General features: G+C 60.5%; 2 protein-coding genes across 3 annotated transcripts in view; one reads left to right on the forward strand and one right to left on the reverse strand.

Moving 5' to 3' along the window:
• Window positions 1–171: 171 nt before the first annotated feature.
• Window positions 172–17,506, reverse strand: PGAP2 (post-GPI attachment to proteins 2). Of its 2 annotated transcripts, none has more exons than XM_084270302.1 (6): window positions 17,403–17,506; window positions 15,850–16,024; window positions 13,740–13,992; window positions 10,107–10,213; window positions 1,984–2,092; window positions 172–1,743 (listed from the first exon to the last, which is right to left on the reverse strand). In XM_084270302.1, exons 2-6 carry the CDS (start codon window positions 16,012–16,014, stop codon window positions 1,613–1,615), a joined length of 765 nt encoding a protein of 254 aa, XP_084126428.1. In that variant the 5' UTR covers window positions 16,015–16,024; window positions 17,403–17,506; the 3' UTR covers window positions 172–1,612. The 2 variants fall into 2 exon arrangements, with proteins under 2 accessions (XP_084126428.1, XP_084126427.1); XM_084270301.1 differs by lacking the exon at window positions 17,403–17,506 and adding an exon at window positions 16,869–16,879.
• A 389-nt stretch (window positions 17,507–17,895) lies between these two features.
• NUP98 (nucleoporin 98 and 96 precursor) overlaps window positions 17,896–26,241 on the forward strand; it is a gene marked incomplete at its 5' end in the record, with an annotated part of 40,313 nt that continues 31,967 nt past the window's right edge. The window contains 5 exons of the mRNA XM_084260575.1: window positions 17,896–17,971; window positions 23,312–23,413; window positions 23,583–23,762; window positions 24,386–24,525; window positions 25,873–25,980. Coding sequence (XP_084116701.1) covers window positions 17,896–17,971; window positions 23,312–23,413; window positions 23,583–23,762; window positions 24,386–24,525; window positions 25,873–25,980 — 606 coding nt within the window. The remainder of the gene's footprint in view (window positions 17,972–23,311; window positions 23,414–23,582; window positions 23,763–24,385; window positions 24,526–25,872; window positions 25,981–26,241) is intronic.

Below are 26,241 nucleotides of genomic sequence, written 5' to 3' on the forward strand. Positions count from 1 at the left end.
ATGTCCCCCTCCCAGGGCCCACATCCTGCACCCCAGCCCCAGGGATCCACAGCCCACACCCCAGCACTCAGGCTCCACGTCCCGCATCCCAGCCCGGGCGCTGGGAAGGGATGGGGCGGGCGCTGTGCACTGGCCGAGCTGGGTGGGAGCACCACAGAGTTCGCGGAGAGCTCACAAAAATACTCAGTGCTTTATTTCAGCCTCAACCCCAAGGCGCAGCCGCTGCCGGCGGACAGCACACCACACACATGCAGGCAGGGATGGATGGATGGATGGATGGATGGATGGATGGATGGATGGAGCCCGGCGCAGCGGGGATGTCACAGGCGGGGCCACTCACGGACGGAGCGGCTCCAAGGCAGCCCGGCCCGGCTTGGCCAGGGGGCTGCGTTCTGGAACCAGCACTGCAGGGGCGCGGCTGGGATGTCCCAGCGTGGCGGTGGAAGGGCAGCAGCAGGGACCTCCGTCGGCCCTTCACAGCCCAGCGTGGCACAGAGTGAGCCCAGAGCTTCCCAAATCCAGAGCTCCTGGTGCCAACGGCCTCAGCCCTGTCCTGCCCACCACCCTTGGCCCCCAGAGCCTCAGGGAACAAGCCCTGTGCCGTGCTGCCTGGTGCAGGATGTGACCAAGCCCTCGGGAGCCACAGCCCCTCCAGCGCTGAGCAGCAGCACCCCCCAACAGCACTGTGCACCAGGAGGAGCCTGGGGACGCTGCCAGCACCCAGCTCTGTCCCCCCCGCAACTGCAACACTGCCCCAGCAGCCAGAGCCCACAGCTGGGGAGTCACCACCAGCACCTTCCTCCCAGGGCAGTACCACTAAACCCCAGTAGCTCCCAGCTCAAGCCTGATGGTGAGGAAGAAGCCGTGCAGACACAGACATCAGATCAGGGACCTCCAGCACCATCCCACTGGCTCTTCCTCCCCAAACTGGGCTGGAACTGAAGTGCAGCATCGCTCGCTGGAGGGGGCTCTGGGAGAGGCGGAGCAGGGTCCTCTCCTGCCTTGCTCCTGCGCAGGCTGCGCAGGGCCAGCACCTCCAAAGACGCTCCCCTCCCGGCAGCGCAGGCGTGGCCGTGCCGGGACCCTGCCCCGGGTGGGAGCGCAGTGCCGGGGGCCAGCCCGCGGCGCTGGTGCTCACAAGGAGCCTGGCCCTCGCCCCAGCCCTGCGGCAAAGTCTCCCTGAGCAGCCACGGCTGCCTCTGCTCTGCCTTGGGGGTGCAACAGAGAGATGAGGGAGAACCAAGTGCTCCTTCTTCTGAGGCTCTAAAGGCTGCCAGCCCTTCCCGAAGGCCATGGCCAAGGACCCCCAGCCTGGAGGAGGAACCATGTGCCCACCCAGGCAAAGCTGGGGCAGGGCAGGGCTGCCCCCTCCATGCCCCAGCCCTGGGAGCAGAACTCTGCCCTGCCCAGAGCATCCTCCAAAGAAACAGGCAGCAGGTCCCTGCCCACCCTGGGTGGCTGTCAGGGAGCCAGGGCAGGGGAACTGGCCCCCAGGGTCCCCAGCAAGAGCCCCCAGCTCCCCTGAAAGAGAGCTCCAGGCGCTGGCAGGGACCTCCCACGGAGACGTGCGGGACACCGGGGCGGCACGTGGCACGCAGCGGCACGGGGCCGGCTAGAAGTGCTTGTCCTCCAGCAGCGAGCTCACCACCAGCTCCTTGTTGCCGAAGTCCCAGAAGGCAGTCATGTGGAAGGCCATGTTGGAGAGGACAACCAGGTACTCCAGGAAGGCGAAGATGGTGTACACTGGTGGAGGAAACACAGCAGGGAAGGGAACCTGCAGCTGCATCAGGGCCGGGGGCTCGCCCGGGGCTCGTCCCCTGCTTGGACCCAGGCAGGAGAGCGGCCAGGCATCGTCCCCCCTGGGGGGATGTCCTGGCCTCAGGCTGTGATTGGGCAGACAAGGTGCCACCCCAGCCCCTTCCCCAGGCACGTCCAGCCCCAGCACAGCTGAGCTGCAGGGGGATGGCAGCCCGGCCCCCTTACCTCCGGGGCTGCAGTACCAGTTGTGGTGGAAGTAGACACACACGGCAAATGCAAATGTGATGAAGGTGAAGAAGAAGAGCAGCTGCTTCCACTTGTATGACTTGCGCTCCTGGAAGAGGCCGAGAGTTGTGTCACAGCCCCATCCCTCCCGCACGGCAAGGGACTCAGCCCTCACCCCCACAGACACTGGCTATGCTGAGGTAGTCATCCCCCTCCCTGGGGAAGCTTTGTCTTGGCCCCACTGCAGCCCCAGGAGCACAGGCAGCCCCTCTGCAGAGCCACCTGGGTGAGGACCGCAGGCCACAGCAGCTGCTTTGGGCAGGGGATCTTTCCTACATGGAGAGCACCAGAGCTGCTGCCCGAGGGCAGGCTGCCATGGGGGCTGCATCATGCCACCAGCTCCCACCTGGCTTTTCTCCCCCTGGGACTCGCTGCCATGAGCGAGTGAGGGGCGACAGGAGCCATGAGACCCTCCAGCACCATCTGACACCAACAAACATGGGCGAGGCCAGAGGCAGGAGCACCCAACTGGCCGCAGCAGTGCCGGGACGCACACGGGGCCTTTGCCGCTCCCCCAGGACAGGCCAACGGCTCTACCAGACAGTAGATCCTCTGGCTGTGGATGGGGCAGCTGCAGGTGGCCCCGGCTCCCTCGGGCGCTGCCCAACCGCCCTGGCACGGGGAACTCACTGGGGTGTGCAGGCGGCTGCACCCCCTCGCTCACAACTGCACCGGGGAGGAGGAAACCACATGAAGGGCTGGCAGCTGGGGCAGGCGCCGTGCTGGTGACATCGTGCAAGCCGCCCTGGCACTGGAGGGGCCCCATCCTGCCGCCAGCACCACCCCTGACAGAGCTATGGGTGGGACTGGAGCCCAGGGCTGCTCCCAGTGGCCCCCCAGCCATGCACAGCTGGGCTGCGGCGGGCACTGCCTCCAGCCCCCTTCTTCTCTTTCTCCCATTGCTTAGAGCACTGTGGAGAGAGAGATCTGAAGCCCTGGGGTGAGAAGGGAGACCTGCGGCAGAGGAACCCCAAACTGCGGCCAAACACCAAGGGGGGTGGCAGGGGAAACCCCACTGACTCCATGCCAGTGCTGGGCTGGCAGCGTGCCGAGCCCGGGGGCGGCCAGCCCCATCCGGGGGGCCTGGGGATGCCACGGACGGCCCAGACACGAGCCGTTATTCCCGTTTCTGGTGGGAGGGGAATTTCCCCCTTGTCTGATGTTTCAACGTGAGATAAAAACTCCATTTTCAGGGACTGCTGAGAATAAGGAAAATTTAAACCACCACATCACACTTTCCATTACCCCCCGGAAAGCACGCCAGCAGGCGCAGCCAGCCGCCCCATGAGCGCAAGCAGGTTACGGCAGGGAGGAAAACCCAGAGAGGAAGGACAGTCTCATAGGCATCTTCACCATCCGGGGACACCGCCATCTCCTCCACCCCACGGGGTCTGGGCAGGTGCCCAGGCTGACGAGGGTCCCTCTGGAGCGGGCAGCCCCGTGCGCGCTGAGCCGTGAGGGTGCAGGGCTGGTGGCGCGGGGTGGGGCAGGGGCTCAGTAACAATGAGCGGCGGGGCTGAGGCGTTATGTAAAGTTTCACACCGGAAGAGCGGGCCACAAAACAGCCTTGTTTTCATCCAGGTCCTGTGGTGGCGGAAACGGCTGCGCTACGAAGCGGCAGCAGCGTCCCGCTCCTGGCAGCAAGGTGAGCGGCAGCTCCCTGCACCGCGCCGCACGGCGCCTCACCACGCCCAATGGCACTGCGTGGTGCTGCCCTGCATCATCCCACACCTCGTGGTGCTCATCACGCTGCACCCCGGGACACCGCGCTGCAGCACGTGGCACTGCGATGTGCTCCGAGCCGCGCCGTGCCACGCCACTGCACTGCACCACACAGCAACTCACTGCGCCGAGCGGCACCAGCCCCGAATCCTTGCCTTGCCTGAGGCTGCTGCTTGTGGGGATTTAAGGCACCCCCCAATTCCTTGCAAGGGGCTCCCCGTGACCAAAGGCAGTCCAACCTCCCGGGACATCTCCAGGGAGCACCGTGAGGGGGAACCCCAGCAAAGCTGGAGCTGTGGGCAGCACCAACAGCGCCCGGCACTGCCTGGGTCCACGCGGGCGAGCAGACAGGCAGCTCATCTCCATCGGGCACCAGCAGCTACCAGAGCTCCCACCATGCTGCCTGAAGTGCAGGCAGGACGGCTCCTGCCTCCTTCTCCTCCCACACCAGGGCGTAATGCTCCAGCACCCACACCTCCCCTGCGGTCCCCGTGTTCCTCCCCGCTGCGGCTGGGCGTCCTGCCCACGCTGCTGCAGGGACCTTCCCTGAGGAGCAGCACACGGCGCCAGACTCCAAGACAGTGGCCACTGAGAAACCTCAACCCACCGACGCAGCATCTGCCCAGGGGGCACGCAGGGAGGGCCCTGGCACAGAGCACCCCAAAGGCGTAATCCCGGGGCACCGGGTTGAGCCTGACATGCCCTGGCATGAGGGATTAGCGCCTAATCAACCTCACTAATCCTGGCTCAGGCTGGGCCAGCCTGGGGAGAAGCAGAGGGCAGCACAAGGTGCTGCAGAGTGAGGTCAGGGTGGTCACCCCTACCGGGACACCCAGAGGGGTCCTGTGGCAGGAGGAGGGGCAGTGTGGGCAGGAGACCCTCAGATTAATGCCCTGCAGCCTCCAGCTCCCAGTGAGGAAAGAGAAGATCCCAAGGACGTGGGATGAGTGGCCGTGAAACGCTCAGGACACACAGCGAAGCAGGGAGGATGGTTTACAGCCGGGCAGACCCAGAGGGGGAGCCATGCACGCCTTCCTCCCAGGGAAGGAAGAACCCTCACCCTAAGCCTGACCCTAAACCTGATGCTAAGCCTGACCCAGCGCTGGGCAGTACAGACCCTGCTCCCCTGCAGGGCCAGGCAGGGGGACGCCGGGGCAGGGGGACGCCGGGGCAGGGGGATGCTGGGGCAGGGGGACGCTGGGGCGGGGGGACGCTGGGGCGGGGGGATGCCAGGGCAGGGGATGCCAGGGCAGGGGGATGCCAGGGCAGGGGATGCCGGGGCAGGGTGATGCTGGGGCAGGGCACTCACATGCCTGGCACAGGCAACAGGCATCAGCCACCTGGGGATGGGATGCTCCAAGCTCAGCTGGCTTCGGGCTCCCAGAGGCCCTTGCTGGGGCTGCCACAGTTGCAGCTGGCAACACGCGGCGCCAACCCCAGCATTGCAACTTCCTCCTGGCAAGCTGGACCTGGGCAGCCAGGGTTCCTGCAAACCACCCCAGTCTCACAGCCCCCCGGCGCTGGATACACGCCTGGCCCAGAAAACCACAGGCAAATTATATTCGGTGTGGCAGCTGGCAGGCTCTGAGCTGAGGCACGTTCTCCCTGCACACAAAGGTGAGTCAGGAGCAGAAGGCCAGGTGATGGAGGTGAAGAGAAGGGACAGGCTGCACAAAGGCAGCCTGGCAAGGAGAGATGGCAGCCCTGGCCTGGGACACAGCTCCAAGCCTGCAGAAGGCACCTGGCATCTCCATCCCCTGTCCTGGGGGAGCCCCCAACCCGCTAAACCTGGGCTCCAAGGGCTGGCGGATGGCTGGCTGCAGGTAGGAAACACCAGCAAGGAGGCATTGAGCCTCATGTTTCTTCCACCACCTCCAGAGAGGAACAAGAAGAGGGACCCTGCAGAATTCCCAGCCCAGTTCTCAGTGGGGACAGGCAAAGGGACAGTGGATTGACATTAATTCACAGTGCAATAGCTTTGCTCTCCTGGGGCAGCTCGAGCACCAGGGCTGGTCACGGAGCCATCCCTTCCCATAGGATGGCAGCACCCTTGAGGTGATGTGCCGCACACGGGGCCCCGCTCCCTTTGAGTATTCCTGGCTGCCCTGCCATGCACCCAAAGACAAACTGCCCCAGCACCAAGAGCTTTGCACCAAGAACACGCTGCCCAGGGAGGGACAGAGTCACCTTCCCTGAATGTGTTCAAAAAAAGGGGAGATGAGGTACTTAGGGGTCTGGTTTAGCTCAGGATGGGAATGGTTGGACTTGATCTTCAAAGGTCTTTTCCAACATTGTGTGATTCTGTGACAGTTATAGAGGGCTTGTGTGAGCTACCACCACCACCCCATGGGCTGCTCTCACCAGACCACTGGCTAGGCAACAGTGCGACCGAGGAGTCGGGCTGAAACCGTGTGTTCACTGTCTGCTTGCAGTGCCAGCAGAGCTCCAGCAGCAGCTGGAAACTCAGCTCAGCTGTGCTGCTCCAGACCAGAAACGGCTTAACCAGCGCCGAGGGGGACAGGCACGGCAGCGGAGTGAGCAGGGTGTCACCCCCCATGCGCACACAGATGGGGTTAGACCCGAGCGGCCCCTCCCCGGCGCCAGCAGCACGGCAGCACCCGGGACCTGCTCTGCCGATGGGCCTGGCGCAGCCAGCCCGGCATGGGCCGCACGCAGACACACACGTACCCTGGCCAAAGGCACCAGCAGCCGCCGGGCCAGGGGGAGATGTTTGCAAACAAGAAGTGAAACTGCTTCGCTCTGCTGCACCGCTCCCCAGCTCCGCCGCGGCAGAGGCAGCTGTGGTGGAGGGTTTTAGAGGGTGTGCAGCCGGCCAGGCACAGAGAACCAGTGCGGAGATGCCAGCCAGGGCCGGCAACGCCACCCCAGAGCACCAAGAACCCGGTGTGCTGCCTCCAGTCGGCTACGATGGGGCCGCAGTGGGAGGCTCTCCAGCTCCATTTCCCTTTTCCCCTGAGGCTTCTTCTGCTTTGCCCCTTCCCCTCCTCCTCCCAGCTGCCTTTCTCCTTCCTTCCCTCCTGCAGAGCTTTATTTTCCTTTCTCGCACAATTTGCCACCTTGCAACTGGAAACCGCCTGTACTTCCCCATTACAAACAAGTTCCTCAGCACCTTCCTGCCCTTGCAGGAAAGCAGTTGCAACACAAACGCAAGGCTTTTGCAAGACCAATTCCTGTCACTCACACGCTGAAACGCTGACAACTCCAGCAAACCTGGGGAGCTTTGCCCCCTCCAGCCCCGGGGAGGGACACGGGGCTTGAGAGGGGCTCTGCTGGCCCCATCCTCCCTCCCCAGCCCCAGCTCGGCTCCCTGCGAGGGCTGTGCATGGACTCCCTGCTCCCCACTCCAGACCGAGCAGGAGGAAGGATGGACCAAGCCTTCCAGCCCCTCTCACAGAGTCTGTTCTGAAAAAAGTCGTGGGTTTGGCCCTGGAGAACCTAAATCCCTCTGGGGACCATCAGCGGGTTCCTCCACTCTGGTACCTCCTGCTAAAGAGGGGGGAGGACCATGGGAAGAGAGTCATCCCCCTTTGCCCATCCCCTCCTGCCACCGCTGGCTCCAGGGCTGGGGGCAGCAAGGGCAAATGAAAAGCTGCCACAAATGACATAAATGGAGCCAGAATTGGGGGCTGAGATGCCGTGACCTGCAGAAGGGCTCACTGAGACCCCACTAAAGCCTTTGGCCCAGCCAGCTCAGCAGGCACTGCCCGAATTCCCCCGCTCCTGCTGAGGCAGCAGTTCCCACCAGCCATGGGCTCGGCTCGGGGCGAGGAGGATGTGGCAGAAGCACCACGCTCGCCGTGGCCTCGTGCAGCCCCACCACCCCCCCCCCACTCTGAGCCGAGCCCCTGCACGGTGCAGGAGCCCAGAGCCCCCCAGGAAGCTGAGTGCCAACGGTGGGATAAGCCCCAGGAGCCCCTGCCCAGCCCCGTGGGAGCCATTCACAGCCAGAGCTGAGCATCGGGGGGACACCAGCAGAGTGACACGACAGACGAGCAGATGGTGATGACCAGGGGTGCTGGATGCACCCAGGGCTGGTGCCCATGGCTGCACGCCCGGCGAGCCCTCGGCCCGCCTGGGTCAGGCACACGCGGCCCCACAGCCGCCCCGCCACAGCACGGCCCTTTCCTTCTGGCAGGAAGTCGCCCGCCACCCTCGCTCGCTCCTCGGGCGACAGCTCCATCTGCTGACACGGGGCCCAGCAGCGACCTGGTGCAGGGGACATCGTGCTCCTGGGCAGGGATGGGCAAGTCCCAGCTCCAGGTCCCAGTCGGGTCCTCTCTCCGTGGGGAGACACACAGCTTTGGGGGGACACCACGTCCCCCTGCAGACAGCTCCCTGCCATCAGCGGGGCCTTTACAAGGTGGGAGGAGGAAGCTAGGCTGGGTGGTGGCTCCATGCTGGGTGGTGGTGGCACCTTCAGCCAGGGCATCGCAGTGCCCTCTGCACCACCACCCAGGGATGTGCGGTGGTCAGCGTGTCCAGACAGGAGGCGGGGGGAGCAAACGCTCCTCTGCTGGGCTGGGGTATGGTGTGCCAGGACACAGGAGCACAGCAGCACAGCCCAAGCCCTGCAGCACCCAGGAGATGGTAACTAGGACAAGCTGCCACCTTGCCACTGCAGCACACGGCTGGAGACGTGGCAGCTTGACAGCAGCCCCCAACCCAAGAGAGTCCTGAGGGATGGGGGCAGGTTCGATGCGCCCCTCACCCCACACCCAAAGCAAGCCTCCCAGCAGTGCCGGAGCAGGAGATGCACAGGCTGCTCCAGAGCCAGTGGGCACACAAGGGCCCAGGTGACAGCCACCAGCGTCACCAAGCCAGAGGAGCTGTGGGCACAGGCTGCTCCCCCAGCAGAGCCCTAGCAAGGCCACCACCCCACAGCAGCTGCATAGACCAGCTGCAGGTGCGCAGGCACACGGGATGGGCTTGGGATGGCCATGCCACCCCCTCCAGCCACTCCTGCCCCCTTTGCTCAGCTCCCTGGCGTGGGTAAGGAACGTGGCATAGCAGAGGAGGGCAACTGGCAGGTAGAAGTGCTGCCCGACGGCAGCAGGGCACACCAGGACAAAACACCGCTGGCAGGACCATGTTCACGGTGTCCCCCAACATGAACCTGGGGAAACCCACCCAGAGAAGAGCCAGACACTTAGTGTCAGGCTGCTCTCTGCCCCGACCTGATCCTCCGGCTCCGATGGGTCAGGGGCGCGTCACCCCAGTGCTCTGCCCACAGCCCATCGCACACTGCAACCAGCTCAGAGAACAGCCGCCGTGCCCAGCTCCCAGCCCCAGCCCAGCCCTGGGCTCCCAGGAGCTGAGAGCAGCGCTGTGCCTACACACTGCACACGGAACTCGGGGCTGTGCTGCCATGCTACAGACTGCAAAGGCACCGTGCCTTCGGAGAGGCTCACTGCCAGCCCTGCCACGGCCCTGGGATCAGGGCACACACCTCTGACCGCATCCCCTGAAGGTCTCTGCTCTGTGAAGCAATCACCTTCCTGAGGCAACACAGTCCAGGGAGCCCTGGGAACCCTGCCCCATCTCATACTGGGGACTCTGGGTTGGGTTGGACTGGGGGTCAGCTGGGTGAGACGTGTGTCCAGGGAGGAAAGGTCAGGACAGGGGTGCCCAGGGAGCCCAGAGCCCCAGGCGAAGCCACACACAAGAGGCACACGCACGCAGAAGCAGCTTTCACACATGCAAAGCCAAATGTCCAGCCCTGCCTGCCCGTGGCTGTGCCGGTACCCACGGCCTCGCCTTCCCACCACAAACCAGCGCGGCACCAGAGCTGCGTCCAGGAGACAGAGCCAGAAGCTGCTGGCTGGATCTTCTGCCTGACCCCACTTGCATGACTAGCGAGTCCCGAGCCCACCAGGCCCCTCGGAGGGGAGAAGCCCCACAGCCAGCCCACTCAGTGCAGCAGCCCTTGGGGGAAGGGGTACCACAGCACCTGCTGCCCGCCACCCGCTCTGCCCAGTTTGCAGGACCAGCAGGTTCCCAGCTCCCCAGCACAGAGAGTTTCAGCTCGGAAACGGGCATCTTGGGCAGGGAGACGGGCTTGGCCAGCCCGACCCAGGGGACACTAATGGGGCAGTTTCAGACATCAGCTCTAAGTGAAAACCAGCAAATAGGAAATGAAAAGATTCCTCCCCACTTTGGGAAACCATGAATTTCAGTGACCCTGTTTCCCAGTTTCACTTGGTGGCATTAACTCCTTTAGTGCCCAGCTATGGCGAGCGGCAGCCAAAGCCCCCCACCACAGCCCACAGTCCCCTCCCCAGCACCCAGCACTGCGCAGAGAGGAGAAAGGAAAGTTTCTGTACCTCGGGACTTACTGTGTGTTTCTTAGTCATTCTCCAGAGGATGCACGTCAGGAGCATGTGGCCCAGAGCCGACGTGATAAAGACGATGAAGGCATTTTCGTGGATTGCTGAATCAACGAGACAACAGGTTTCCTGTTAGAGCTGAGCCAACAGCACCAGGGGAATGCGGGGCAGGCTTTGTGAGGGCAGAGGACTGCTGTATGCGGGAGATGCTGCGCGAACATCCAGGGACCAGGGTGTTGGCAGGAGACAGGCACAGCACGGCTCTGTACCCCCCATGCCCACGCAGAGCAGGGGAAGGGGGATTTAATGATGGATTTGCTCCTGTGTGCCTCGTGTCAGCCTGGCACTGGAGGGGAAAGCACATTGCTGGGAAATCTATCCCAAAGGTGCCAGGAGGGGGTTTACATGCTCTGGGACCTGTTGCGAGGGCCTCCACTGCCTCACACTGCTGGAAGCTGCTGGCACCCTCGCCAGCAGCTCAGCATCACCACCGTTGATCCAGGGGTAGGGAAACTGAGGCACCGAGGGTGGTTTGAACAGTGAGCCAGTCCAACATCCAGAAAGGTCTGTCCTCCAGCCTCCTGTATTACCTACTGGCAATTAACAGCTATCAGCCTCACCAGCAGCAGTGCAGCCATGTCACCCAGCCAGCACGGACTTAGGGTCAGGCTGGAAACACAACTTGAAGCCAGAGCAGCTCACGAACCCCCAAAGCCACACACAAAGCCCATGAACTCCAGGTAGTTATATTAAAAAGAGCTTCCCAGCCTCTTCTCCAGGAACTGAACCTCTGGCCCAATTCCCAACCACCCCAATGCAAACGACCTTCCCCGCTTCCGCCCCGACGCCAGGGGAAGGGAAACCACGCGAGGAGCAATGGCAAAGGCAGCTGTTAGAAGGGAAGACGTGAGCCACATCCCGCTGAGATGATTTCCCCCGAGACCCTGCTCATCCTCAGCAGGGCAGCTACGGTCTGAAACCTTCCCCACCAGCTTGAGATCAGTCTGTAACAAGGAATCTGAGAGCAGTGGGTTAGCCTCAGCTCCCTGCTGCTCTGCTGTGAAATGCAGCTCAGGCAGAGCCATTCCGGTGACAGTTGCTGTGGGAACAGGGAGGGCTGGCAGGAGATGAGGTGGGCAAGCTGGGCAGGAACATCCCCGGGACCACAGACCCCCATTGGCTGGAGGTTCACGCCTAGATGTCAGGTCAGCGGGCTCTGTTGCAGGTCTCCATCCTCATCCTGAAGGCTGGAGACGTCCCTGGACTCTGTTCAGCACACTGCAGCACCGAAGCCACCACATGTCCTGGAGAAGGCCCAACATCCATCCATCCATCCATCCATCCATCCATCCATCCATCCATCCATCCATCCATCCATCCATCCATCCATCCATCCATCCATCCCCTGCCAGAGCAGGGTCACTGCGAGCAGGGCACGCAGGATCCCATCCAGGACCCCAGGGCTGGGATCTCCCCAGAGAAGGGGACTCCCCACCCTCTCTGGGCAGCCTGGCTCAGAGCTCAGGCACCTACAGAAGGAAGAAGTTTTCCCTCCTGTTGGGATGGACCTTACCCTGCTCCAGTTTGTGCCCATCACCCCTTGTCCTGTTGCTGGGCACCCTGAGGAGAGTCCAGCCCCTGACACCCCCTTTAGATACGGGTCAGTGTTGATGGGATCCCCTCACACTCTTCTCTTGCCCAGCTCTCTCAGCCTTCCCTCCCACCAGAGATGCTCCAGCCCCTCCTCATCCTCGTACCCTCCCCAGACTCTTTCCAGCAGCTCCCTGTCTGTCCTGAACTGGGGAGTCTGCCCAGGCTCCCTGTCCCCCCTGCAAGCACCTACTCAAGAGAGGATCTGCCCACTCACTGCAAGTAGAAGATACTCTCAGCACAAAACCAGATGCATCCCTTGCCATGAGGGGACAACCTCTCTTGTGTTGGACCCTGTTCCCAGCACTGCTCCAACTCTCTCTTGGAGCTCTGGCTCTTTGTGAGACTCTGTGACTCCATTGAATCATTAAGGCTGGAACAGACCTTGACGTCCATCAGGTCCAACCACCAGCCCAACACCACAATAACCACTGACCCACGTCCCCAAGTGCCATGTCTCCCCACGTCTGAACCCTCCAGGGACGGGGACCCCCCACTGCCTGGGCAGCCTGGTCCGATGCCCAACCGCTCCTTCAGGGAAGGAATTTCCCCCAGTCTCTCACCCAAACCTCCCCCAGCCTGACTTGAGGCTGGTTCCCCTCGTCCCATCACTGGTTACTTGGGAGAAGATACAGCTCCTCCTCAGTACCCCTCCTTCTGGGGAGCTGCAGAGAGACATCAGGGCTCCCCTCAGCCTTCTCCAGACCAATCCCCAGGTCCCTCAACTGCTCCCATCAGCCTGGTGCTCCAGCCCCTTCCCCACTCCGTTGCCCTTCTTTGGACACACTGCAGCCCCTCCACATCCTTCTGGGAGTGAGGAGCCCAACCCTGACCCCAGCGCTCGAGGGGCAGCCCCACCAGTGCTCGGGCCGGGGGCACAATCACATCCTCCACCAGGCCCATCATCGCCACCCTCAGAGCGCAGCCGACACCCGACTCTCCTGCTGAACTGACCCAGAATTGGGTTTGTTTCTGCTGACACAGCATCACGTTGCTGGCTCAGGTCTCTGAGCCCTCGCAAGTCACTGCCCAGTGCCTCCTCCAGACCTCAGGCCCGCGCAGCCGCTGCGGACCGTCACTGGCACCTAAACCCATCTCAGACCAGACCACGGGCAGAAGAACATCTCCCAGCCTGTCATGACTGCATTTTGCACACACAGATTTAACCTAAAAAAAAAATCCTGATTTGGTTTTCAGGCCATCACAGGAAATGTCACCCCAACAGCGTTGTCAGAGGGTGTTTAAAAGGCAGCTGGAACAAGGTGCGGCTGGGAAGCCAGCTCAGAGCCAAGGCCAAAGCTCAGTAGAGAGGTGAGACACACTGACACAGCCTGGCACACGAGTGGGCACCGAGCGCTGAGGTCCAGTCCTGGGCTCGACCCAAAACTTCAGCCCGTGGTCTTGGCCAACAATCAGCAACTCAGGATTCTGGGCAGAAGGCTGCTATTTGCATGTTACAGACCTCACTTTGCTCTGTAAATACTGATTTTAGTAGAACCTCTTTATTTTTCGTCTTTCCTCCCTCCCACCTGACGCCTCCCAAAGCACTGGCATGGAGCAGCAGAGGCATGCAAAGCCCTGGCAGCCAAGGGAGCTTATAGGCAGGAGGGGATTCGACTTTTTAAAAGAGCAGATAATGGTAGGACAAGGGGGAATGGACTAAAGCTAAAGGAGGGAAGGTTTAGATTAGATATTAGGGGGAAGTTTTTTACAGAGAGAGTGGTGAGGGGCTGGAACAGGCTGCCCAGAGAGGGGGTGGATGCCCCATCCCTGGGGGTGTTCAAGGCCAGGTTGGCTGGGGCCCTGGGCAGCCTTGTGTAGCTCCAGGCCTGGAGGTTGGTGTCCCTGCCTGTGGCAGGGGGGTTGGAGCTCTGTGATCCTTGGGGTCCCTTCCAACCCAGCCCATTCTGTGATTCTGTGATTCTAAGCACAGAGCCCGGGGCTCGGCGGCTGGCGCGGCGCGCGCCAGGAGACACCTACCATAGTTTTCTGACGAGGACACGTAGGTCAGGATGAGGAGGGCGAAGTTTTCCAGCAGGTTGAGCAGCAGGTTGCAGTGGCACAAGCGCAGGTAACGAGGGTGCGAGCAGTGGCAGCTCTGGTAGTGGTTCCAGTAGGCCACGGCCACCAGGAAGCGGGGAGCCGAGTGGAGGCCGATGCAGAGGCACCAGACGTAGCGCTGCGGGGTCTCGCCTCCGATCGCGGCGCTGATGGAGGGGAGGTAGTTAGGGACCTGGGAGGGAGACAGCAGCTCGTGGGGAAGGGCACAGGGACTGTGCAGCGTTGGCGTACCTCCCTGATGCTAATACTGGTGGGGGGGGTGTCTTTTTTTGCTGCATAAATTTGTTCCAATTTCAAATGATTCTGTGATGTAGCTTGAGAGACAATTAATTAATATAGCTTTAATATAAGGAGAATTGGCCTGTTTTGAGAACAGACAGTACTTGTGTGTTTGGGATTTTAGTAGAACGTGGCTGTGAGCGTGTGAACTGTTTCACTGGAGCAGGTACAAAATGTCACACTAACAGTGGAACAGCCTTGAAGGTAAAGTGAAGATAGGGAAGTAACAATTAACGAGACCAGCAGCCAATTCAGAGACAGAGTACACCTTGTTTTCAGCAAAAAGGGGTTCCTAATGGTCTGGGCAGGAACGTGCTTTTGAGACTATGGAGAAAACTGTAAAGAGGAGGCGCTGAGAGAGAGGAAGACGTCCAGCCTTCATCCCTGAAGACACCAGAAGACCCCCTGAGTGTCACTTAGCATGCTCTATCTGGGAGGAGTTAAAGCAAATGACTTCCTGGAAATAATTTGCACAACCCTGCCTTTTCCTAGAAATGATAATGAATCTGTAGAGTTAATCTGTATAAATAAGAGAAATTTTGCTTTAATGGGCACACACATTGGGAGGAGCGATCCATACCCTGTGTGCACAGCGCTGCAATAAAGGATCCTGCTGAACAGTCACCCAGGCCAGGGAGTTTTGATTCCAGCTTTCAGAGGCTTCACAAAAGCCAGGGAATGGATGGTGGGAGGAACTCTGGTTCATGCCCCAGATCCACGCTGCCTTCCAGCCCTGCTGGGACAGTCCCCGGGCAGCAGGGTGCCCAGCTCAGGGCCCCATTCAGGCTCCTCCCGAGCTTTACTCCTCGCCTTTACTCAGCCACGTTCCCCCACGCGTTCCCTGCCCCTGGGTCTGGGCCAGGAGAGAAGGGCACAAGGTCTTGTCAGCCCAACACAGAATCACAAGGTGGAAAAGACCTTTGAAGTTCACCAAATCCAACCAATCCCATCCTGAGCTAAACCATATGCCCAAGTACCTCATCTCCCCTTTTTCTGAACACATCCAGGGAAGGTGACTCAGCCCCTCCCTGGGCAGCCTGTGCCAGGCCCTGACAACTCTTTCAGTAAAAACTCTGAAGGGAAGAACTGACAGCAACAGCAGAGGGTGTTCAGGGAGCAGCTTAGCAGCAGGAGAAGTTAACTCCCAATCACCTGTTTCACAGCTTGGGCATCTCCCAAGCCACACACTGGGTAAGCCGCTCTTCCACAGCCCTGCTCAGTCCAGCCTGGAGCCCAGGCAGCCCCGTGCACCCACAGTGCCTTGCAGAGACGCTTTCCCCAGGTTGGCTGCTCTGGAGGCATCCGAGGAGGAGCTGGTTCCTCAGGTAGAACCTGAGGGCTGGGCTAGAGGCCACCTGGTAGCCCCACTCCACCTGAGCTGCCCAGGCACGTGCTTGTGACTCCACGGAGGAATTACAGACCTGAGGGCAGCGAGTCCTCTCCTAAAAGCTGCGCCAACCCTCGTACCAGACAGTATATTGATCTGTAGCTTCACCAGATTTATCCCTGACCACAGTCCCCACGAGCGTGCTCGGTACAGCCTCACCAGCGTGGACCTCCCCTGGCCCCTTTTAAAAAGCCAAAACCTCCCGTTGCCAGTCCTGAGGCGTCATGAATACGACAAAGCAGCTTGCTCAGGATCCCATAACATGTCTGGTGGGAAAGCCCAGGCGAAGAGAGGATCCCTGCCACCCTGCAACCCACCCCAGCTGAGCAGCCCCAATGTCAGAGGACATTCTGAGTCACTTACCCCGCAGTGAGTTGCTGTCGTCTCCTGGAAATGGAACAGCAGTGACCAGATCACACAGAAAAGGAAACCAAAGAGCGGGCAAAGCACAGTCCCAACGGCCAGCGTGGTGAAACGGAGCCGGAAGAGGATCCCGTCTCGATCCAGGGGCAGCGGCACCTGCAACATCTTGATGAACCTGAGGACAAGCCAACAAGCACAGGGTTGACAGGGATTTTCCACCCTCCCGCAATGTCCAGCCCCACACAGGGCTGCACACACAGGGGAGGCAGGGGGACCGGGGCAGAGGCAGCCCCTCACACCCGCATTACGGCCTGCACAGCCCAAGGCAGGCAGCCCAAAAGAGCCGTCCTGGGGGTGTGGGACGCCCGAGGCCCACGTACAACAGCGAGCAGTCAGAGCAGCGGCCTGCAGGCAGCAATGGTGTGGGGACCACGAGACCCGTCTGTTTGGAGGGGCACGTGAGCCGGCTACCTCCATCCAGACTGTTCCGGGCCGCGCTCGGCGCTGCCGCCCAGGACAGCGGTGACGTGGGGAGGGTGCTGCGGCTCGCCGGGCCCTTCTCCAGCCACCCACAGCACCATCCTCACTCCGCAGTCCCGCACCCAGCACCGCCCCTCGGCACCGTCCGGGCAAGGCTCGGGCTGCAGGGCCGGGACCTCGCAAGCCCGGCGCCTCGCACCACGGTAAGGCGGCTGCTCATCGGCTCGGGCAAGCCAGGACACGCCGATCATCAAACCCAGCGGCCCGCGGCCAGCTCAGGGCTCCTGCCGGCTCCGAACCCGCCTCGGCCGCACACCCCTTGACCTTCCGGCGCGCCCAGCTGCCCTCGGACCGCCGAGGGGGTCAGACCCAGGTTAAATCAGCCCGGATCACGCCGGGTGTGTTCCTTCAGGCCCTCGTCCCGCCGCGCCCGGCCCCGAGCTCTTCCCGGTTCCACCGGGGCAAGGGGCGCCGAGCCCCAACGGGGAGCTGCGCCGTTCTGCCCTGGCCAGCGCCCGGCGGTCCCCGCCTCGCCTCACCTCACCCGCCGTGCCGGCTCCAGGGCAGCCCCGATCTGCGGACAGTGCGGCAGAGGCCGGGTACCGGCGAGGGCAGCAGGCTGGGCAGCGCCGCCAACCCCGCTCAGGCGCCAGAAGCCGCCCCAGCAGCGCGGGGCCACCGTGTCTGCCGGAGGAAAGCGGCAGCTCGGGCCGGTCCTGCCGGAGCCCCTGCCGGACCCTGCGGCCGGCCGGACCGAAGAGCGGGACGGACGCCCGGCCCCACAGGCTCGCCTCCCCAGGATTCCGCCCCCCGCCCCCCCCGCCGCGACCCCAGCCCCGAGGAGGCTCCCGAAGGGCAGCACGGGGCTGTCAGAGCCCGCCGCGCTCCCCCGGTGCCGGGGGCGGACCCGCGGCGGGGGGGGGCAGGGCGGGCTGGCGGCGGGGTCCCCGGTGCGCCCCATCCCACGGCGGTCCCGCCCCAACGGCCCCGAGCCTGCCCCGCCCCCGCGGCCCAGACCCCAGGACCCCCGTCCCCCGCCTGACCGCAGCCCCGTGAGCCCCCCGGCTCCGCACCGCTCAGCCGGCTCCGCGCGGCTCCATGGCCCGGGGCCGCCTCCGCCCGCCCCTTCCTGCCGCTCGGCCGGGCCCCGCTCCCCCGCCCGGGGCCTCGCAGCCCTAGCGGGGCGCGGCGGGGGATGTCGCGATACGGGGGCGCCGCGGCGCGGGAGCAGGGGGGTCACGGCACAGGAGTGTCGCGACACGGGGGGAACGGCTCGCTAGCGGAGTGTCGCGACACGGGGAGGGGGTGGGGGGAGGTGACGCCCCCAGGCGCTAAACCACCCGCGCCCCCTCACGGCCCCGCCCGCTGCGCTGCGTCACGCCAACGCCTAAACGCTCTCGGGTTGGGCCGATCGGGAAAGGCCTCGCCCGCCCAAAGCCCCGGATGCGAAGCGGTGCTGCGATTGGGCGTTCAGGACCCTTCCGCAGGCCTCCATCCCCACCCCTTCCTCCGCTCCAGATCAATCGCCGCTAAGAGCGCGGCGGGCGTCAGGCGCCGCTTCGTCCAATGAGCGTGGAGCGCTCCCGCATTCCCGAACGGAAGCGGTGGCGCCGCCTCGTTTTCAAAGAGCGGCCGCCAATGGGTGGGCGCCGCGCGGGGGCGGGGCTAGCCGTTGGGGTGGGCGGTTGCGGCGCGCGGCGGCGTCGGGGAGGCGCGCGCGGCGCTCTGTGACGCAGCTTCCCTCCTGCGCGAGGCGGCGGCAGAACCCGCCCGCCCGCGGCGCGGCCTCCGGCCCTGGGCCCGGCGGTGAGTACCGGGGCGCCGCGGGGCTGCCCTCCCGCCCGCCGGCCTTTGTTCGGTAGCGCCGCTGCGGGCTGAGGCCGCAGGCCCGGCGGGGCTGCCGCGAGTCCCCAGCGGGAGGGGCGGGCGGGCCGCGGCGGCGCGCGGGGCTGGGCCCGGCCCTCCCGGCCGTTACCGCGGCCTCGGCGCCGTTTTGGTTTCGCGTTCCGCGCTCTGACGGAGAAGGGGCCGGGCTGGGCCGCGGGGCGGGGCGCGGGGGCAGCGGCGAGCGGCGGGGCCGGGGTAACGGTGGGCCCGGCTCCGCGCTCTTGTTGCGGGGGGTGAGTACCGGCCGGGCGGGTCGGGGAAGTCCCGTTAGCGGCCTGGGTGCGTTTCTCAGGGAGCGAGGGCGTGGCGGCCGGCGGGGGGAGCGAGTCTCGTAGGGAAGGGGCTGTGCCCGGCGCTGGCGAGGCCGCACCTCGAGTGCTGGGTCCACGTTTGGCCCCTCACTACAGGAAGGACGTCGAGGTGCTGGAGAAGGGCAGTCGGGGTGGCGAAGGAGCTGGAGAGGAAGGGAAAGTTCTTCACCAAAAGGGTTATCGGGTGCTGGAACAGGCTGCCCGGAGCGGGGGGGGGGGGGGGTTGGGTCACTAACCCCGGGTGTGTTTAACAGGTGGGTAGATGAGGTACTGAGGAATCTGGTTTAGTAGGGGATGGCTACAGTTGGACTCGATGATCTCAAAGGTCTTTTCCAACTCAGCGATTCTGTGATTGATTCTGTACTATACCTCAGCTTCTATTAATCCTGCTCCAGCCCCTGGCAGGTGCTGCTGTCCCCACCATCAGGGGCTCCAAGGGCACTTCCACATCCAGCTTGTGCATAGGTGTGAGCCAGTGGTCTGCATGTAGTCTGTGTTGTTGTCTCCACCCACCCCCACCTCAAACCCTGACTGCTGGCCTTGGTTAAAGGGATTTCAGCCCATCCATGGCATTGGGCACTAGAGAAAGCCCAAGGTCTGGGCTGACTGGACCTGAGCTGCTGAGGGTCTGTGTGTGAGGAGGGGTGAGTGCCAGAGGGAAATGAGGAAGCTTCAAACTCCATGGGAGGGGTTTAATAACTTGCTTGTGGTTAGAAAATTATGTTTCAAATTCCATCTGTAATAGAACCTGGTGTGTAACAACCCTCAGGATGCTGACTGAACAGTCAGAGGTGTAAATAAAGGGATGGGTGGCAGAAGAGGGGTCTGTGAATTGCAGATGTGTTTGAGAGTCGGAAGATGGAGCAAAGCTGAGAGGAGTGGACACTGTATATGGCCTCTGGTGAGATCACTGGGGGCAGAGTGAGCTGAGAACACCCCTAGACATGGAGAAGGATGTTGGCAGAGGTAGGTGTGTGGAGCCTAAGGAGGCATTGGGTTCGGCTGTCAGGGTGAAATTCATGGTGTGAGAGTGAAAGGATAGGAGGGGCTTTTGAAGGCATCCCAGTCCCTGGGGTGGCCTGAGAGCAAATCCTGGGGTAGGGTGGATTTTGAGGAGGTGTTTTGCTCTGCTGACCTAAGCCAGGTCCTGCTGGAAGACAGAAAACATCCTTGGTGCTGTGAATGCCACATCCTTCTGCAGAGCTGGGGTGTGCAGGTGCAGGGGCTGCCTCATGTTGCGGGATGCAGCCTGGAAGGGTCCAGTTGCACGATCTTCCAGGAAGCAGCTCCAGGCTTTGGGTGCTCTGATAGTTTCTCAGAGTAGCTTTTTGTTTCCTACAATATATTTACCATATATTTACAATATATTTACAGTGCTCTTAACATGCACAGGGCTGTCCCTGAGGACTCGTGTGTGTGTGACTGAGTGGGGAGACTCTCAACGCCACAGATTTGCCATGTGCTGTTGTCCTGAGAGGTTGACAATTACCCAAAGTATATTTTAGTTACTCTTTACTAGAAGTGTTGGATACTGATTTGCTCTTTGCTGTTGTAGCCCCTGGTGAGTAGCTACAGCCACTCAAAATCTAGATCAGGCTGTTTCTAGAAGGTGGGATGGGGCTTTGGGGAGAACAAATGTGGCTTTGTGGATGGATAGGTGGAGTGGCTGGAGTGGCTGTGCTGGGCAGTACGTGTGGGCTGTCCCTGCTTCCGTTTGGTCAGGAGGGCACAGAAGGGGCTGGGGGTAGGAAGCTCTGGAGAAGCTGTCAGCCTGGACAGAGGTGAAGGTGGGGCTTGGAGTTTCACATCAGTCATCGGGGATCGGATGGAGGATACTTGCTAGGCACGTGGTGCTGTCCTGGAGAGCCTACACAGAGGTTGGAAAAGGCTGAAGTGCTCAAAGCTAGTGTGACATCCCATAAAGCAGTGTTACCCTGTGTGGTAGTACCTAGTGCTTTGTAAATATCCTCAGGGTGGGCCATGTCTTACAGCTTTCTAAAGGTTAGCCCTGCGCTGCTCTGGGCTGGCTAATGCTGCTGACAGGTAATTTCTTTCTGGGTAAGAGTGGAGCCAACAGCCGTTAGCCCAACACAGGAAGAGGCCACGGTTTGCTCTGGAGTACAGCTGAGGATCTGCAGGCAACTAATTTCAGGGAATTATTTTGTTGGGCTGGGGGGGGGAGCTATAACGTTGTGGTTTTATTTGGAGGAGAGGTTGGGGCAGGTGGGGTTACTGAAGGTATCTGTAGGTAAAAGGGTGGGCATTGTAAATGGGGTAAAACTTCAGTGAACAACCATTTAAACCCAACAACTTTCTGAAAGTCAAGAAAACCCTGTGAGCAGCAAAGGGGGAGCAGATGCACAATGTATTCCTGCAGCTTTGGAGAAGCTGGCAAACAGTTTAACAGCAGATGGGTCATGGAGGGTCTGGGGAGCATTGCAGGGGCAGGATCGGGTGTGGGAAGTGCTACTAGGGTGAGGGATTCCAGGGGCTTTGAGAATGCCTGGGTCAGGGGAGGAGTGATGCTTATTAATTGGTTCTGGTCTGAGATGTGTAGAAAATCTGGCCATAATGGAGGGTAAGAACCCCTGACAAGTGTGGGTGGGAAGGGATCCCAAGGCCTCCAGCGCCCCCCCACCATGGGCAGGGACACCCCCCCAGTGTGGCCCCAGCCCCATCCAGCTCGGCCTTGAGCCCTGCCAGGGGTCCTGGGGCAGCCCCAGCTTCTCTGGGAACCTTGTGCCAGGGCCTCCCCCCTCCCCAGGAAGGATTTCTGTCCCCCAGCCCCTCTCCATCCCCCTCCTGCAGTTGGAGGCCGTTCCCCTGGGCCTGGCCCTCCCTGTCCTGGGCACCAGCCCCTCTCCAGCTCTCCTGGAGCCCCTCGAGGGACAGGAAGGGGCTCAGAGCTCTCCCCACAAGCAGTCTTCCCTTCTCTTCTCCAGGCTGAGCCAGCCCAGCTCTCCCAGCCTGGCTCCAGAGCAGAGGGGATCTAGTCCTCCCATCATCTCCTGGGGACTGGCTCCCACAGCTCCATGTCCCCCTTGTCCTGGGGACCCCCGAGCTGGGGCAGCGCTGCCCTGGGGTCTGTGTCCCCGAGCGGAGCCCAGGGGCAGAATCCCCCTGTCCCAGCCCAGGGTCCCGCTGCTGGGGGTGCAGTCCAGGGCACGGGGGACTTTTGGGGCTGTCAGTGCACAGTGCTGGGTCAGGTTGGGCTTCTCATCCCCCACTACATCCCAAGTTCTTCTCCTCGGGGCTGTTCTGCCTTCCTCCTGTCGCTGTGCTGGGATCACCCTGACCCTCGGGCAGGACCTTTCCCTTGGCCTTGCTGGACCCCATGAGGGTCCCACAGTCACACCTCTCCAGCCTGGCCAGGCCCCTCTGGGGACATCCGTGTCCCTCCTGCCTGTCCCCCACCACAGAGCATGCCTGGGGGAAGGCAGCTTACTTGTGATGTCACTGCTGTGTGTTTTATGGTTCATGTACTCAGCTTGTGTACCCCAACAACGAGGAAGATGCAAACATCAATTCTCAAGATAAACTTCTTTCCAGGTTTGGGGAAGACCTGATACATCCTGAAAATGTTTAACAAATCCTTTGGAACGCCTTTTGGAGGCAGCACCGGCTTTGGGACAACTTCAACTTTTGGGCAAAGTAAGTAATGCCTCCAAACTGACTATTCTGTGGTTTCCTCAAGGTGCAGCCAGAGAATTGGGGGGTGAGGGGTGTGTGATGGAACAGGGCGGCTCTGCAGGGATAGGAGGAGTGTTTGTGGATCGGGTTTGGGAGCCCTGGGCTTCTTTAACACAAGCTTTTAGTCCCTGTTAAAAAAGAGTGGAAGCTCAAACACTTCAATGAAGGCTGTTTTTCCAAGGGCACGGTGGGGAAATCCTTTCAGCTGGGAGTAGATTTGTTGGGAACACACAGGAGGAAAAAGCCTGTGATCTGAGTGGCTTTGAGAGATAGGTGGTGTGAATACCCCAGGGAGCGAGGGTTTGGGCAAGCTGTAAGGTGCTGTGTACGACTGTGTGTCAGGGAGGAAGCACAGTCATGCTGCCCACACTGCTCCTACACCAAGGTGTGAGCAGAACAGCTTCCAGGGGCTGTAAGATGTGGCCGAGGCCTTGCGGGGGAGTCTGCGTGCTGGAGAAGCACCCGGCTCGGCTGGCTCTGTGTGAATTGCACCACTGCACATATCCCAGACATCCATCTGTAGGCAGCTGGGCACAAACACCCCACTTGGAGTGTTGTGTCCAGTTCTGGGCTCCCTGGGATCAAACAGCCAGGGATCTCCTGGAGAGAGTCCAGAGGAGGGACGGAGATGCTGAAGGGCCTGAAGCATCTCCCCTGGGAGGAAAGACTGAGGGAGCTGGGGCTGTTCAGCCTGCAGAGAAGAAGTCAAAGGGGGGAACTTATTAATGTTTATAAATATCTTAAGGGTGGGATGCAGGGGGAATGGCCAGCCCCTTTTCAGTGCTCTGTGGGGACAGGGCAAGGGGTGGTTGCTGCGAGTTAGAGCACAGGAAGAACTTTTACCCAGTGAGGGTGAGGGAGCCCTGGAGTCTCCTTCTCTGGAGAGATTCCAGCCCCGTCTGGACGCCACCCTGTGCACCCTGTCCTAGGGACCCTGCTTGGGCAGGGGGTGGGATCCCATGGGCTCTGGGGGACCCTTCCCACCCCTGTGATTCTGTGATCCTTCAGAGAGTGACCAGGGCAGCACCAGCCTTTAGCTTCTGGTGCGTGTGTTTTGGATGTGGTTTCTTCTCAACTGCAACGCTGGGTTTCAGATGCTGGCTTCGGTACTACCAGTGGAGGAGCGTTTGGAACATCGGCCTTCGGGTCGAACAGCAACACCGGAGGCCTCTTTGGGAGCACACAGACAAAACCAGGTATCGCTGTGTTGGGGCTGCAGTGCAGGAGGTGATCCTGAGGGAAATATGGTATTAAGGAATTGGGGGAAGAGATAAACTTAATGCAAAAAACAACAGGGGGGAAACAACCAAAAAATCTACCCAAGTAATTGATTGCAAATGGTTAACAGCCTGTTTCTGTCTTCAGGAGGATTATTTGGTTCAACTACATTTAATCAGCCAGCCACCTCCTCCACAAGCACTGGCTTTGGGTTTGGAACATCAACCGGGACGTCAAACAGCCTGTTTGGAACCACCAGCACTGGCGGAGGCCTCTTCTCATCCCAAAGCAATGCCTTCGCTCAGAACAAGCCTGCTGGGTTCGGAAGTGAGTGGAACTGCTGCAGTTCTCTTGTCTGCTCTGATGGGAGGGCGCAGGACGTGTGTTGTTGGGGGGGTTGGTGTTGGCTTTTTCTCCTGAAGGACAGAGTGGCGTTACTGTGGTAGCCAGGAGGGAGCCTGACAAGCTGCAAACCCTGCAGCTGCCATGCTAGCTGTCAGTTTTAGAACAAGCTGGAGAAGGTGCTTGGCTGGCGTTTTCTGTTGTCCTCTACCTGTTGGTGCAGCTTGATTGTAGCACTGGTTGTTGAGCAGTTATAAGTTGGGTTTGCTGCCAGTGCTGGAATGCTTGAAACGCCCCTCAAACACCGCAGTAACTCCCCAAAGCAGCAGCAGGTCTCTGCAGACCCTTCAGAGCAGGATGTCACTCTCACATGTAGTTCTTGTGGCGTTGTCAGGAGTGGAGCGATCTGCTCCAATGCTGGGTCTGGTGGGGGGGTCTGGTGTTCCCTGGGGTGAGGAGTTGGGGCAGTCTGCTGCAGCGGAGTCTCACCTTAGCAGAGTGTTGGGCTCCAGCACTGCTGGAATCCCTTTCTACTCTGTTATTTGAGTAAGATATTTGGGTTTAAGGTTTGGTTTAATACTGACCTTTTATTTTTTTATTTTTTGAAGACTTTGGCACCAGTACCAGCAGTGGGGGCCTCTTTGGAACCACTAACACTACTTCCAATCCTTTTGGGAGTACCTCTGGCTCGCTCTTTGGCCCGACTAGTTTCACCACTGCTCCAACTGGCACGACTATTAAGTTTAACGTAAGTTCTGGTTTTCATTCCTAACCAAGCCTATTTACTGTAGGAAGCATCGTGCTTTGCAGTTACTCGTGTAGAGTGCTGCCTTGGTCACCGAGCTGAAGGAATGAGTGGTTTGTGTGCAAGCATGTGGTGTTGGGAAAAGATTTGGGAACATCCCCTGTAGTGGAGCTCTTGTGGTGGAAATAGCCTGTGTCATTAACGCCAGAGAGCTTGCCTTTTCCTCGCTCTGAACTTGTCAGGCTTCTCAAGCTGCCTGCACCTGTGGGGCTCAGAGCTGCGTAACAGCCCCAAGAGGTCAAGCAGCTCTTAAAATCGAGCTGCCTTGGGCAGGGGGAAGTGCCACAGAAGTCACGGGGATCGATGTAAGGTTTCTAACAAGCTGTTGGGGTGAACAGGCCAAAATAAATGCATTTCTCTAATAAGTCAGCATGGCTTTGGAGGTGTAAGCTGAGACGTGGAGGCTGATGCCACATGTACTTCCTGGCTGAGTCCCCTTTAAGAAGGGGTTGACTATTGTCTGGAAAGTTCTGTGGCAGCTGAAGATGGAGGCTGGCTCCTAGAGGATGCCATCGTGGAAACAGGGTAACTGCTGCCTGCTGGGAAGAGCTCCTGTCCCTGCAAATCCTGTCCCTCTTCATTTCCAGTCTGACCTGATATGGCACAGTGTGGTATTTTGGGATGCAGCCAGGGCTGTGGTGGCAGCTTGGGCAGTCTGATGGTACAAGTCTTCCATGGTGCAAGTTAACAGGCCGGGGAGGGGGAGTGGATGTAACGAAGTCCATGCATAACTGGAGGGTTCCTATCACAAGTTTAGGTAACTGCTCCTCGAGTGAAACTGAAGATGGAATCAAGCTGGGTGGTTGTTACTGGGGTAGATTTTGCAGTTGCCACTGGCTGAGGCCACGGCTGTGTGGCTGCCACGCTGCTTCACAGTCCCTCAGCACAGGACCTGAACGGTGTTAACGAAAGTCTGGCTGGATTCTAACCTCTTCTCTTCAGTTCCTGAAGGGAGCATATAAACAGGAGGGGATTCAACTTTTTAAAGGGGTAGACAATGGCAGGACAAGGAGGATGGATTAAAACTAAAGGAAGGAAGGTTTAGATTAGACATTGGGAGAAGTTCTTTGCAGAGAGAGTGGTGGGGGGCTGGAAGGGGCTGCCCAGAGAGGGGGTGGGTGCCCCATCCCTGGGGGTGTTCAAGGCCAGGTTGGCTGGGGCCCTGGGCAACCTTGTGTAGCTCCAGGCCTGGAGGTTGGTGTCCCTGCCTGTGGCAGGGGGTTGGGGCTCTGGGACCCTTGGGGTCCCTCCCAACCCAGACCAGTCTGTGATTCTGTGATTCTCTTGCAGCCTCCAACTGGTACAGATACCATGGTAAAATCTGGAGTGAGCACCAACATCAATACCAAGCACCAGTGTATCACTGCTATGAAAGAATACGAAAGCAAATCCCTTGAGGTCAGTTGATGAGTGTTCAGACTCGTTTACCTTGTTTGGCTGTTCGTTAGCACTGGTTTACAAGACCTTTTTTTGACTATAGTATCTTGTATGCTTATTAATGAGTGCAGCCCTCGGTGTCTGTGTTGCTCGCAGAAGAGAGGCATTGTCAGCAATGCACTGCTATGTTAAGGTCATTTATTGCTAAATGCTCCACTGCAGTTTTTGAAAAGCTGAAATTCCATCTCTGCCTGTACCAGAAGGGTGAGAGACCCTGTCAGG

This window comes from Gallinula chloropus (genome assembly GCF_964237585.1).
Source record: "Gallinula chloropus genome assembly, chromosome: 1".
NCBI lineage: Eukaryota > Metazoa > Chordata > Aves > Gruiformes > Rallidae > Gallinula > Gallinula chloropus.

Bases quoted from the DNA above. Each gene is read 5' to 3' on its own strand.
- PGAP2 (XM_084270302.1), bottom strand. From the start codon at position 16,014: ATGTTGCAGGTGCCGCTGCCCCTGGATCGAGACGGGATCCTCTTCCGG. The intron at 13,993-15,849 runs GTAAGTGACTCA...TCTCCCTCCCAG, and splicing joins CGACAGCAACTCACTGCGGG to GTCCCTAACTACCTCCCCTC. The intron at 10,214-13,739 runs GTAGGTGTCTCC...TCGTTGATTCAG, and splicing joins GTCCTCGTCAGAAAACTATG to CAATCCACGAAAATGCCTTC.